At 44.6% G+C, this 14162-nt stretch overlaps 1 protein-coding gene across 2 annotated transcripts in view; it reads left to right on the top strand.

The window, feature by feature from the left end:
* Positions 1–14162, top strand: part of SEC62 (SEC62 preprotein translocation factor) — a 175341-nt gene that overhangs the window by 138063 nt on the left and 23116 nt on the right. For both annotated transcript variants that reach the window (XM_086944300.1, XM_086944301.1), the window contains exons 6-7: positions 4848–4908; positions 11321–11440. In XM_086944300.1, the coding sequence (XP_086800426.1) occupies positions 4848–4908; positions 11321–11440 (181 nt within the window). The remainder of the gene's footprint in view (positions 1–4847; positions 4909–11320; positions 11441–14162) is intronic.

Below are 14162 nucleotides of genomic sequence, written 5' to 3'. Positions count from 1 at the left end.
GTGCGATGCCATCTAACACACGTATAATTGTGACCTTGTGGTGTTTGCACGTGGCTGCAGTTTACTGTTCCAGTCGTAAAGAGCGCCAAAGAGTGGTTGCCCAGCCTGCCCTAGTTTAACCCTCTCACCCCAGTCTCAATTCAAACAAATATTTCTATCATGTACTTTTTTCTTACTTCACCCCTCTTATACCTCACCGATCTGTCTCTACCTCTTCTCCTCCACACCTGCTAAATTGTAGTGTATTTACCCCTCTGTACCTCACCTTCCTCTACCTCACCAATCTCTACCTCTCCCCCTCCACTTCTGCAAAATCTTAGTGTATTTACCCCTCTGTACCTCACCTCCCTCTGCCTCACCTATCTCTGCCTCTCCCCCAATACACCTGCTAAATCTTAGTGTATTTACCCCTCTGTACCTCACCTCCCTCTACCTCAACGATCTCCCAAGATGGCTTGCTCTACTCCGCCTCTATATATCTCGTGTCCTCACCTCTTTACACCACTCTTTGTGCCTACATCTAGTTCTGTGACTGGCTACCTCAACTCACTTTCTCCCTCCTCCCCTCACTGTGCACCTCCCTGTTCTGCTCTCAACCTCAGCCCTCGGCCTCTACTGTGCCTCACAATCCTCTCTACCTCAACCCCTAATATGCTTCTTGGCGCTAGGTCCGTGCTATACAGCTAGCCACACTGCGGGTGCGGGTTATGTGCCACACAGCTCGGAGAGGGCAGGGTCATGGCTCTTCCACTGCTGAAGATGACGGCGACTTAACATACATACTATTGTGACTGTTTCAGAGGCGCTATACACAAGTAACTAAGTGGGTTTTACCTGCTCTTCGCGGCTCCTGTCTGGTAAAGTGTTGACTAAGGGCACCAGAAACCATGGATAGGTGTAATCGCCAACAGTGGCTGCACACAAGAATCAGACTCTCGAAAATGACAATTCCTCGCTATACGAATCACTGCAAATGACAACATAGTGCTATACCAATCACTGCTTGCCACCTTTCTGCAGCGCGTCACCTAGGCATCAATTATATAGCGGGAGTGTTTGCTCCCCTTCAGTCTAATGCTCACTCGTCTTTTCTTTTTTTACGTTCCCTTCTCGGTTTTCTTCCTTAAAACCCCTATCCTGTGCATGCACAGGAGGACCATGGCAGAGTACATATACCGCAAAAGACACAGCCGATGCTCTGCCTTCTGTGCACTGGTACTGAACCTGACCAGTTCATAGTATCCAAGAAGAACGTTGAACTAGCAGAGCGGGTTAATGCACCCGCTCCAGAAGCTACACCCCGGTTCTGATCAGGGCGGGGCAAGCTCGAACTTTCATCCTTCGGAGGTCCATGAAACAGTTCACGTGCTACAGCACAAATATTACATGCCTCGCAGAGCGAGGACCATCAGGAGAGTTTTATTCTCAGTACCAGAATAGCAGGGGGTGATTCATTTCAGGAGAGTAAAGGGTAAATAAAAGAAAAAGCTGAGCTGCAAAAATACTTGTATTTCACACGCAAGCACACACGACATCAACCATTATAACAGCCACTAAAATCCGCTTTGCCAGTGCTCGTGAGTCACGTCCGGCACTTAGCGCATAAGCGATTCAGCTGCAGAGCCGCCACAGCCTTCTTAGTTGTTTTCATGCAAATTGTGAAGCAGGAACAGAGAAATCGGGCTGTGTGTTTTCTAAGGGTGCTGCATGCGAGGCATGCATAAAAAACGTGCGAGGACCCCAGGGATGTTAGAAGCAACGCACAGGTATACATTTTTGAAACAAGCAGAGCTGCAAAAATTCTTGTATTTCGCACGCTCAACATCAAACCTCATTTAAAGCTGAAATAAGGGATCAGCTTCAAGCGCCTGCTTACAGCTGAAAAAGGCGCTGTTCCGAAAGTGAAAGAGGACTGCGCTGCAGCTGGAGCATGGGGATCTCTTGTCTTTATGGTATCGTGTTAGAAACACATGGCCCCATAAAGATAAGAAAGTGCTTTGCGACAGACGCAAAGCAGGCCACCGAGTCCGGCTCGGAGGCGAAAGGGTGTATACAGAAAACCCTCATTTCTAGTGGCATGCCACGGTTTAACATAAACGGTGACTCCAGCCAATGGAAATTAGGGGCGGGGCTTGAAGCTTTCTTCTGGAAGTCCTTGTTAACAATAAATCTCTCGAGGCAAGCAGTGCATGCGCTGCCACGCCACAGGAGACCTAAAAAGGAAGATATTTTGCTTAGTTTGTCTTGCAAAATATATCTGCATCATAAGTACACAATTTTCCTAAGGTTGACGAGTGTAATGGCTTTTCATGTGTGTTGTCCTGATTTTTTAGTAGTACATGCATTTTTCTTTGATAGAATGTGAATGTGATGCTTCCAAGACTTGAGACTACTGAACACTGATTTAAAATTCCTTTTTAAGAGATTGGTTTGTTGCATTTGAAGCAGAAACACACAATGCACAACTCGAGATGCCATTTCTCGCTTCCATACCAAATGAAAGGCAATTAAACACTTACAAATTCTTTTTTTTGTACTTCAAGTAAATCAGTTAGAAGGTTGAAGGAATTTACTTTCTTGCTATTTTAAAATGTCATTTATCTGCATAAAGTGCAGGGTGGTTTGTTTCTGTCTTTATATGCAGTGCAGAGTTAGCTTGAGAGCACAAGGAGACTGTTTGGGAGACATGGCCCTTGGGAAGATCCAGTGAGTTCTAATCAGTATCCATTCGATCTTACTTTTGCTTCTACTCGGGAAGGATGGACGTCCAGATTTACTCTATCTTTAAGAATTTGGTTGGGAAACATTTGTTATGGCGGTAAATAACCAGAAACGCCGCTAAGGCTCCATGTCGCCACCTTGGAATTCGAAAATACTTGTGTACGAAATGTCAAACTTGTGCTCATTGTGTTCGAGCGTGGAAAGGTCGGAGGTCCAGTAATGCAGAGGGCTGGGATTTTATCCTTATTTCAGGAAATGCAGTTGGGTTCTCGAGGTCTAGTTCTTTGCACACCACCTTGGAGTGAGATTAAGCTTAATTGGTTTTCAAGACACAAAGGGGCAGCTCATTGTTGTCTAGAAAAAAAATAAATACACTGTATTGTCGGTGTACAAGGGCAGAAGCCGCATTTACTAAAATACTTTCCAAGAATCCACAATCTTAAGCATTCTAACTCCCAGGCTAACCCCTCTCTTCCTCACTGTTCACTTGTTGCACACCATTTCGAACGCCTTTTTAGGTCTCGCCTATGCAGCGCCCATGTGCTGCATAGGAGGGGACCTCTTGGAATCGATCAGCTTTTTTGGCCAAAAACGTGCACGCTTTGCATTGCTTTCTATTGCAACACGTGCACGTTTGGCGTTTCCCTTGCGGGAGCGAGCTTTGGCGACATCGGTTTGTAATTATCTTGCAAACAGATGGTGCCCCTGCTCGCTCCCTTAAGGGAAACGCTGTGTGTCTGTTATTTTTTTTTGCTTTTCGCTCGTGCCTTCGCAGTTCCTCTGCTCCGCCACTGTTCTCTCTTTCCGTTCTGTTCCCTCCTTGCCTGTCCTATTTCATCTTGCATCTTTCGTCCATTGCTCTATTTCTGTTCCTCCCTAGTCTTTCTTGATCCCTCATGCTTTCTGTCCTCCGTCCTTGTCTCTAATATACCCTCCTTTCCTCTCTCCTGTGCCTCCCAATCCCCTTTATGCATGTCCTGGTCTCTCTTTTCGTCTCTCATTCGCTCGTTTTCACTCACATACCCCTTTCCCCATCAACAGGTCCTTCCTTCTTTCTTCTCCCTCTTCTTTCTCCTGTTCCCTTCTTCCCTTTCCCGTTTTTTCTTCCCTCCACTTCTAACCTCTCCAGTCCATTCCTTGCTCCTCCGTCTCCTCGTTCCCTGTCATGTTTCTTCCTTCAACACCTGCTACCTCTCGGTGCTTTGAAGTGTCATTTTGTCGGTATAGGCGCCATTCCTCCCATAAGGGGAGAGGATGTGGCGTAACGACCAGAGCTGCTGAATTTTTAGCTGTAGAAGCAGATTTGAGTCTCAGCCCGCTCAACATACTGTGATTCTGGGCAAATCACTTCATGTCCCCTTTCTACCAACAATGAATATGCCCTTGTGTATTATAATTGTAATGTAAAGGGCTTCATTAGGGTTGAGTTTGCGCTATCTAAAACTACAGAAAACAAGCATTGCCATAGCCAATAGGTCTCGCCTTTAGGACCTTATACGTGTTTAGCCATGGAACAGTTAATGTTGTTGCACCAAGGATATTGTGCTGCATAACTAAATACTTATAAGGTCCCAAAGGCGAGACCTATTGGCTATGCCAATGCTTGTTCTGCTTTTCGTGTGTGCACTTGTTTTTCAATTTTTTCACGTTTATTTACTTCTCTAACATTACTGTCTTCTGTGTTAGAATGATAATCTGAAAATCCCTCCCATGCATCACATCACTAGCACATGCACCACATGCGCACACATCATAAAGCATGCGTGCTGTAAGAAAAATTTGTGTGCATATCAGCCATCTTGAAATTTGGTTTTCTCAAGTAGAAGACCCATTGAAATTTTGCCGCCTATTCATCCACATGCATTTTGATGCACGTTCGTAAGGGTGTGGCAGAAAAAATGGCAAACAAAATTGCTCAGCTTTTTATAGTTTAGTCCTATTGGCTCTAACAACGATTGTTTAACTTTGGTGGGTGACATTTTGTATCAGTTGTGGTAGAAAAGATAATTCACTTGAATTTGTAACTTTATTGTTTACTTTAACTATGTTGGGCTTGATGGTAAATTTTTTAACTTTTTTGTTCCAATGTTGTTGATTGACTTTTAAATGTTTTTAAATGATTTCAGGTATATGTGTGGATTTATGACCCAGTCCATTTCAAGACATTTGCGATGGGACTTATACTTGGTAAGTGTGAGTATGTGAACACCATGATGACTTAAATAGTCTAATTCTATTATGAGTTTAGCATAGGTTGTAGCATCACTACCCTAGTGATGTGTAACTCATTAATATTAAGATTGCTAATTTTAGGGACACCTTTCATTTATCCAAACCAAGATTTTTTTTCCATTATGAGTCAAGTCCAAGAAAAAGTATTCCTTATACATGTGGTTAATTTTCCTTAATTGACTTTGGCCTTGATATACAAAGATTACATTTGCTGAAATTTTACACTGACTTTTTGGAAATGCAATTTGATTTTGTGAACCGCCCTATGTACTTTATGGTGAGTTTACAAGATACAGAATTAAAGGGGGTTGCACACCAACTAGCCTTAATAATATTCATTGGGAGGTCACCATTTGTGACACCTAGTAATTGACTACAACCAAAGGAATGTTAGCCTGTAGTGGACAGCAGACTACCATCACAGTGATTGCTTTTTCAAGACGGATTTATTCTTTAAGCAGACCATTGAACCACTTGCACACCAGTTCACTAAGGGAATCAGATTCAAAGGTGACTCCTTCCCCTTTGCAAATCAATTTCCATGCCAGCTTGGGTTTAGGTAGCTGGTCCATTGTTTGTAACCAGAATTAGTTTATAACCGTTGATATATCGAGGTGCGAACCGCTTTTTAGAATGGATGCCCAAAACACGCCCATTCTAACAAGGATGTGCAAACCATTTCTAAACCCATTTAACAATTCGGAAAAACAATTCAGAAAGGCTAAATAGGTTTAGTACTTTAAAAAAAAAGCTTTAAACCGATTGTAATCCCTCTCTTTTAGGGCCTGAAGAGAGCACTGTTCAATGCTCCTGGACTAAAGGTTCCTGGCTACAGTCCGCCCTTCATTGTACAGTCTTGCGCCTCAGATAAAGGAGTTGGATCAGTATTGGCTCGGCTTAATAACCATAGAGAGCATCTAGTGGCCTTTATCAGTCACAGATGACTCCCTATACAGAAGAACTGGATGGCTATTGAGAAAGAATGCTTTGCAATAGTGTGGTCTTTAAAAAGGTTCCAGTGATATTTATTTGGTTCCATGTTTGTGGTTAGACATCACAAACCACTTATCTGGTGGATTTCAGTGAAGGAAGGGAAGATTCTGAGATGGTTTGTTTCACAGCAAGGCATACATTAAACAGTTGAGCACAAAGCTGGAATGAATCATGGCAGTACAGATGGACTTTCCTCACTGGTTTGACTGATTCAATGACTATTCTTCTCCAGTACTGAATTATTGAGCCACATAGTCCGATCTCGGTGTTTATTGGGACTAGAATGTCGCCAGCATTGCATATGTGCTTGTTCCACTTCCTTGCATGACCAACTGTATGTATATCTAGGCATCCTTACTTTTTCACAGAGGTATGGGCTATCCCTGATTGTCAGTGGTCCTCGAATTTTCCTGTGACCTCTACGGGCACACCAAGCATGTCCTCATTGTGGGTAGTGGATTACTCTCCCTGTCCTGGATTTAGTACAGGTGGTAGACGTGTATCTTAGTTTTAGAGGAAATCATTTGTTCTGATCTTTTTAATTGTGTAACTGGAAGTATAGGCTTACTGGTACACCTATGTAAAGTTTGGCTATTATGTGTATGCCTACAACATTGTAAGGATCCCATGTATGTCAAGTACATGTAAACCTGTTCTGTGTCTAACATACATGGCAGTAAGTTGCTTGTGTAAGTGAGACTGAGTAATGGAGGCTAGTGGGGTCCATGTTGGATACTTCTGACCTGCTATAGCATAAAATGAAGGGTAAGGACTGTGTGTTCTCAGACAGTGGAAGTGTATAGCCTGCTCTCCTGTAGTTGGAAGGAGAAGATCCAGACACTGAAGTGAGGAGGAAGGGGACTGGCTTACTTTAGGAATTCCATAATGTCTCTTGTTAGCAATGAGTCATTGATAAGACTTCTTTAGCACTGTCATTTGGTGGTTATTAGGGGAAAGGGGCAGAACTGCAGACTATGTTGTGAGAGGTGAAGAAGCATCCAAGTAACTAAATAAATGCTGTGTTGAGTGAGAAGTCTGAGGAGGACACTTAAAAGTAGATCCACTTTAAACAGGTTCTGTGGTTTGAGGTTGTGAATCCACATCCCCTGTCTAGAAGCTGTGTATAAATGTAGGACCCTCACCACCCCATTGTGTCCTTCCAAATCTTTTATGAACAAGAGTGTGCTTCATATAGAAGTAAATAAACTTTGCAAACAGATCTGGTCTGCCTGACGGCCAGTTTTCCACTTTCTACAGGATGAGTTGTTTAGCTGCCATAAAGCACCTACAAGTCTGTCTGCCAGCTAAGGCATGGAACCGAGCCTACCTTGCTCTACTGGAGGAGAGAGGCTCTTCACGTCCCCCGCAATGGCTGTGGGACATCCAGTGAATGCTGACTGCGCAAGAGTGAACTAGGGAGGACTCATGTCGCATCTCGGCCTACATTAATCTCTCCTACCAGACCCTGACAGCTCTAGGCCTCCACTAGTCTCTCCTCCCAGACCCTGACAGGAACTGCAAAACTGTGCTCATCTTCGGTCCAGTTATCATCTTCGGTCCAGTTAATGCTCAATTTTGCTATTGCTGTAGACCCAGATGTGGGCAGCAACTCTGTGTTGGCCATACGCCTGGACGAGAGCTGCAGCTTCATGTTGGCTCTGGACCTAGGCAAGGGCTGCACTTGCCTCTGCTGTGATTGAAAATGCTGTGACTTTGACCAACCCGAGATTGACCCATTCGGCATTCATTCTTAGCCTGGGTAGGGACTCCTCTTCAGCATCTAAAGATCACTTCAGCTGTGCCCTCGTCTACAACAGTGCTTCGTCTAAATAGAGAGGGGCTGAGTGGATAGGCTGGAGGAGGTGGCCTGTGCCAGGTCTCCACCGCACCTGCTGGAGGACTGCCACTGAAAACAAGAACTCTAAAGGTGTCATCTACCCTACAAAAGGGTTAAGACAAAAAAAATCCTGCCTGCACATTTGACTGTGAGTGTAATGCTGCATCGGAGCTTGATTCATGTTATCTCTGAGCTCCTACAAAGGTAGGGGGCTCTGGGGTCCACTGGGAGGGAATAGCAGAGGGAGCATGGTGGGTACAGACCCTACATAGAATCATTCTCAGAAAAGCAGACATATTTGATTTGATCCTTTTTCCCCGAAATTACAAGCACTTGGCTACGCAGAGATTATTGTGTCTATGGGTTGATCACCCCAACTCTGTCCCCATGAGAAGAGTATGACTGCTCGCCATTGATACTCAAGATTTAAGTGCAGAAGGTGTTGTATTTGGCCCAGTTTGCAGGGCCATAGTAAGGCGGGCCCTGGGACATTAGTATCAAAGGACGTCAAACACCAAGGTTGAGGCCTAGTAGTCCCTGCATGTACTGTGGTCCTGTCGAACATGCTCCGACACCTCCACTGTTTCTTACCCAGAATTCCCTTCACATGTGTAAAGCTGATATATTGTTTAATGTATTTGTTTGAGGGAGGGTGATTGGATGGAATTACCATGTTTTGATGAACAAAATATAAAAAATAAATCTGACTAGCATCATGTTAGTATGTTGTACAGTCAGACAGGGCAAAGGAGGCCTGGCTTGCAGCAATAGCCCCCGCCTCTGGCCATAGCTGGAACATCAAGTACAACCATGTCACACAGCTCACCTGGACTGAGCACTACAGCGTCCACTTCACCATCTCAGGCTCTACCAACTCCGACACCGTGCCCTCCAGCTACATGTGCACAGACTGAGAAAAGTCATCAGAAGACCAGTGGAACAACTCTCTGTTCCCACCTCCCAGACTCAACACCCATCTCAGGTCAAGCAGCAAAAGACTTCTCCCAGTGGATCACAGAATGCTGTCATAAACGCCCCCGCCAAGCCAGTCAAATCCAAAGGGCCTACCAAAAAATCCAGCTGGTTCTTCGAGGAGCTGAAATCCACCAAGTGCAAGTGCCGGCAACTAGAAAGGAAATGGTGCATCAGCAAAAAGACGGAAGACCCTAACGCCTTAAAGACAGCACTCAACCTGTACCACCACCTCCTGAAAGAAACAAAGAAAACGCCCTAGCAGGCCGCATTGAAGCCTGCACAAACTGCATCAAGGAACTCTTTGCCATTGCAGAGGAGTTCTCCAATCCCGCTGCCACCGAGTACGACATTACACCCTCCCAAGAACTGTGAGACACCCTGGCAGACTTCTTCCACAACAAGATCTCCGCCATCTATGAAAACTTCAAACCCCAACAATCCCCCCCCCCCCACACCCTCCAACCGCCAACAGCATCAACCTGTTCGTAGCCATGAACACAGACCCTGAACACCTGCTCACCCTCTGGTATCTTCTCACCGCACAAGCCACAATCTCAATCATAAACTCGGTGCCCTCAGCGGCAACCACCGACTCCCTGTCCCCACCATGTCTTCTACCTCGAAAGCAAAACAATTGGCAATGACCTCAGGAAAGTCTTGAACGCCTCAATCACCTCAGCCTCCTTCCCTGAGGATTGGAACGGCGCTAAAGTGAGGTCCCTCCTGAAAAAAACATCCGCTGACCCAAAAGAACAGATGAGCTACTGACCCATCTCTCTGCTGCCCTTTCCAGCAAAAGTTCTCGAGAAATAGATCAGCCAGCAACTCACAAAAACATAGAACACAACCGCCTAGACCCCTCCCAAACAGTTTTTTGAGCCAACCACAGCACAGAGAAATCCCTGATCGCAGCCACCAGTGACATCAGGGCTCTGCAGGACCCCAACGAAATAGCCCTCATCCTCCTGGACCTTTTAGATGCCTTTGACACCGTCTACCATTGCATCCTGATGAACAGACTCTGCCACATCAGAATCCAGGGGGACGCCCTCAAAAGGATTACCTCATAACTCACCGGAAAAACCCAGAGAATCCACCTTCCACCGTTTGCCCCGGAGCCCAAGAAGATCTTCGGCGCCCCCCAAGGATTGTTCCTCAGGCCTACCCTCTTCAACACCTTCATGACCCCCCTGGCCAACTGTCAGGTTGCACGGACTCTACATCATCTCTTATGGCGACGACACCCAGCTTGTTATCTTGCTGTCGGAATACCCCTCCACCACCAGAGCCAACTTTCACAGATGATGAACGTCACTGACTGTAAGAAGGACAACTGTCTCAAACTCAACACTGATAAGACGGAAGTCCTCATTTTTGGTAACACTTTGACATGGAAAGGCACGTGGTGCTATGTGGAACTTAGCCCACCTCCCGCACGACGCACCACACCAACAACCTTGACATTATCCTTGACAGAAAGCTTTCTATGAAGAAACAGGTTAACTCAATCTCATCCGCCTGCTTCCACATCCTATGCATGCGCCGCAAGATCTTCAGGTGGCTCCCAGTCAACCAATATATATAAACAACAAGAGAGAAAGGGCAGAGTAGAATACTCTCACACCCCTTGGGATAATCATTCAAGAACAACTAAAGAGTATCTTAAACTATAATATACATAAAGCAAAAAAAGAGAAACGGTGAGACGGCCCGTCCACCACCCCCCATAAGTGCCCTATGCAAAAATATTAGCTGTGTCAAATTTAAAGGTTGTGAATTCCTAGTGAGGAAAAAGGAGCCCTCAGGCACCCACACATGGTAGGTACCCGTTTGTCTTCATCGGGTTCCTGTTAGTACGTGTAGAAATACAACAAACCAAAAAGGTGCAGATTAAAATGGGTGTAGACCACTCCCCCAACCAACACTGTTAGTTCGAATCACCCCTCTATTAAAAGTGTTGCTTGGGGGAGTCGGGTTCGTGACGGAACCGTTCCGTCACAAGCACAGCTCAACCGCGAGCCGTGACGGAGCGGTTCCGTCAAAGCACTGAACTGGCGCGCGACCGCCCCACCCCCTTAGCGCTGCGGCGGAATAGCCGCCGCAGCGAAGGGGTCAAAAACCTACAGTACGTGATGCCAACTCTTTCAGACCAATGGCATCTCTAAGATAGTTCTTATGTGGAGATAGAGTGCATAGCATTATTTAGAGCCTACTAGTTTAACATCCTGCTGGGTTAAATGTTCACTTCTGACTTCAGCTTACAGTATTGATTCCTGACAGGGTCTATTCAGCCCTTCACCAATTTCAGGAAAATAGACTGAGTCTCATTAAATTTGATAATAGTAACATCTATGATTCAATTAAAATGCTAAACCCCAGTAGAAAGAGCTTTGTACAAAACATTTTTATATTCTGTTTTTTTAAGTTCTGCATTTAGATTAGTAAACAGAATGTTACTTAAAGAGGTGTAAACATGAAGGTGTATTTGATGTGCACATAAATAGTGCTTGTATTATGGCACATTCTTGCCTCACACTTATCTTCCATGGTTTTGTATTTTAGTGATTGCTGTGATAGCTGCAACCCTCTTCCCACTCTGGCCTCCTGAAATGCGAGTCGGTGTTTACTACCTTAGTGTTGGTGCTGGATGTTTTGTAGCCAGCATTCTCCTCCTTGCTGTTGGTAAGCATTTTTTCTTTTAGTAACCTTGTTTGCCGGCAATGCTTGTAGCAATAGCTGCTTGTTTTGCGCTGCTTGCTATAATTAAATCATACGTATTTTATCAAGACGTTGGGATGTATAGCTGTTTCGGGCTGCAGCTGCTATTAATGGATGGTGCAGGAAAATCGATTTCCTTGGTAATGTATTAATGTAGTAAATAAATGCGTCAGATAAATGCGTCAATCCAGCATTAGCGGATTTACTTAACTTTGCCTCCGTTCACCTTAAGCCAGTGAGTGGATAGGCCTTATGCCCTGTCTAGGATTCTTGAACTATATGTCAATAGAGGTAGTTCTTGACTGTTGGCATCTTTATTTGCTACTCTACTTACATGCTAAAGACTTGGTCCATGCTCTGTTCTGGCAACTTGAGTAACCCTCCGCTTCTGGTGCTGTAAAGTGCCCACGTCATCGAAGGACACCGACTGTGAACAAGAAACCCCACAAATGTACATACTGCAATATCTGTTCAATGTTAAATGGATCCGGAATACGCACATGAGGAGTGCCCACCTGTATGTACCCGGTTGATGTAGGGTGTGGATTATTTGGTTTTGTCTCCTAAATTTAAGAGAATTAAGTGCTTTAATTTACGAGAAAATGATTTCTTGCACCAGATACTGAGCAGATCCAGGGAGGATTCACTTGCACGGAGCATGCCAGATTTTCTTACTCCGAATGTACTGCTAATGTAAAACTAATGTAAATGTAAAACTTGATAGAAAATCCTTCCTTTCATTTATGTGGTGAAAGCTTCAGAATGAGCTACCAGTGAGCAGAGTTATGCCTCGTGATTTCTCAGATTATCTTTTTTTTTTTTAACTGCTGCCCACATTTGTCGATGTTCTTATGGTATGAGGAAGGAACAGTACAAAGCTGCTATCGTTTCAATTCAGTACCCTTGCGAAATGGACTTTCATAATCACTGGGTTTTTTCTTGTTTCTCTTGACTGTTAAAATTTTTTTATTAGAAGAAATAGAGGCGAACAGACCTTTACTACATTTGTTGTTGACAACAAATGTTGGCATTGTACATTCCTAACATGTGAGGAAATATTGCCTGTTTAGCCGGAGTTCAACATTTGCAGGGGAGTATGAGGCAAAAAAGCTTGTGTGATCCATGTAGAGCCCTCCTTAAATTCTCCCGGGCCCCTAAGTTTAAAATGTAATGTAATGCGTCTTGTAAAGCGCACTGCTGCCCTGAGGCGTTGTGGCGCTGTAGACCGCTGAGGAACCCGTCCTGGCTATTCCTGTGAGATGGTCCCTACTGGGTATCTCCAAGGTGAAACCAGGCATCCCCGGCGAATGTGGGGGGGCCGTTGTAGAGATGAGGCGAACTAATGCTCAGTTGCCGAGTGTGATCCCTAGTTAGAGTAGGCACCGAGGCGAGAATTAGCGAGTCCGCTGACCCTGGCCCACGACCCTGCCGCGTCGGGAATTGATCCCTGGTCCCGGGCCGTTCTCTGCTTCCGGGTCTCCCGCCTCTAACCAGTGAGCCATTTCCTTTGGTAGGTTTTACTGGGTGTTTAAAAATCCCAGGTCACTAATATATAGACATCCTGCTTGCTAAATTTGTGTGAAAAGAGGCTAAAAAAAAAACATACAACCCTAATTGCCCTGTTCCTGGGGTGCCTTTTTATCATGTGGCATGCAGGTGCGCGTGTTGGTATTAAGTGACATTGAAAGCCTCTTCCACTTTTATGTAATGTGAGGAAATTCTGATTTTTACCACTATATGATGGTTAGAAGGCCTTATGGATAAGGAAACTTGTCAAGTGTTGCAAATGTCATCTTCTTAGAATCTCCTCGGTATTTAGTCTTCAGATACTTGTGAGGGTGATAGGTTTCCTTCTAGGCAAAACACTGCAGCCATAACATATAACACATTTCTGAAAAAGAAAGCAACTGCAAATAGCAGTTGGCATAGCCACATTTACAGCTGCTTCTGCTGCTGGGCGATGTGATATCATAATCTGGGATACTGTTTTATCAGGAGGAGCGTAGCAATTCAGGTTGATAGGACATTCACTGCAGACAGCAAATTCTGGCGTTTGCCCATAGACAAATAGGAGGATTTTTTAAAAACAATATTTGATGTTTGCATGCCATTTCTAGTGTGGAAAGCTGGCACAGTCTGTTCCAGCTACACAGCCTTGCTGCGTTTTCCTAAGTCTCTATAGTCTATTTACCTATTCATATTAAGTCCTTTCTCCGCTGGGCAGTTTGCCCAGCGGAGAAAGGCTGGTATGCCCAGCCACACATGCAGAGCACAGAGTTTAAGTGGATGCGTGTGGGATGAATAGCGGTAGGACTATTGCCTATTATATCAAATTACAACGGATTCTGTTGCTTACTTGTGAGAAAAATGTGTTTTTAAACAATTTTGTATATTTGTGTGCCATTGTGCCTAAGGAAAGCTTGTTTGATCCACGCAAACCACAGAAGCTTGCGCTCACTGTGTCTTTAGATTCTGAAAATGTTTTATATTTGGATCCCATTAAGCATAAGGAAAGCTTGCATGATCCAGTTAGCTACACCTACTTGGATTCTCCGTGTGCAGGGATTCCTAAATTCTAACTACAGATATTGCATCCAAAATAATCTACACAGAGATATAGTTTTGATGTATTCCTCTCTTGTGTGATACCATAATCCACTTAAGTGAGATTGATTTGTGAGGGGCT

This window comes from Lissotriton vulgaris, chromosome 11 (genome assembly GCF_964263255.1).
Source record: "Lissotriton vulgaris chromosome 11, aLisVul1.2, whole genome shotgun sequence".
Taxonomy (NCBI): domain Eukaryota; kingdom Metazoa; phylum Chordata; class Amphibia; order Caudata; family Salamandridae; genus Lissotriton; species Lissotriton vulgaris.
The sequence above is the reverse complement of the archived record's forward strand: the minus strand, read 5'-3'. Positions and strand labels throughout refer to the sequence as shown.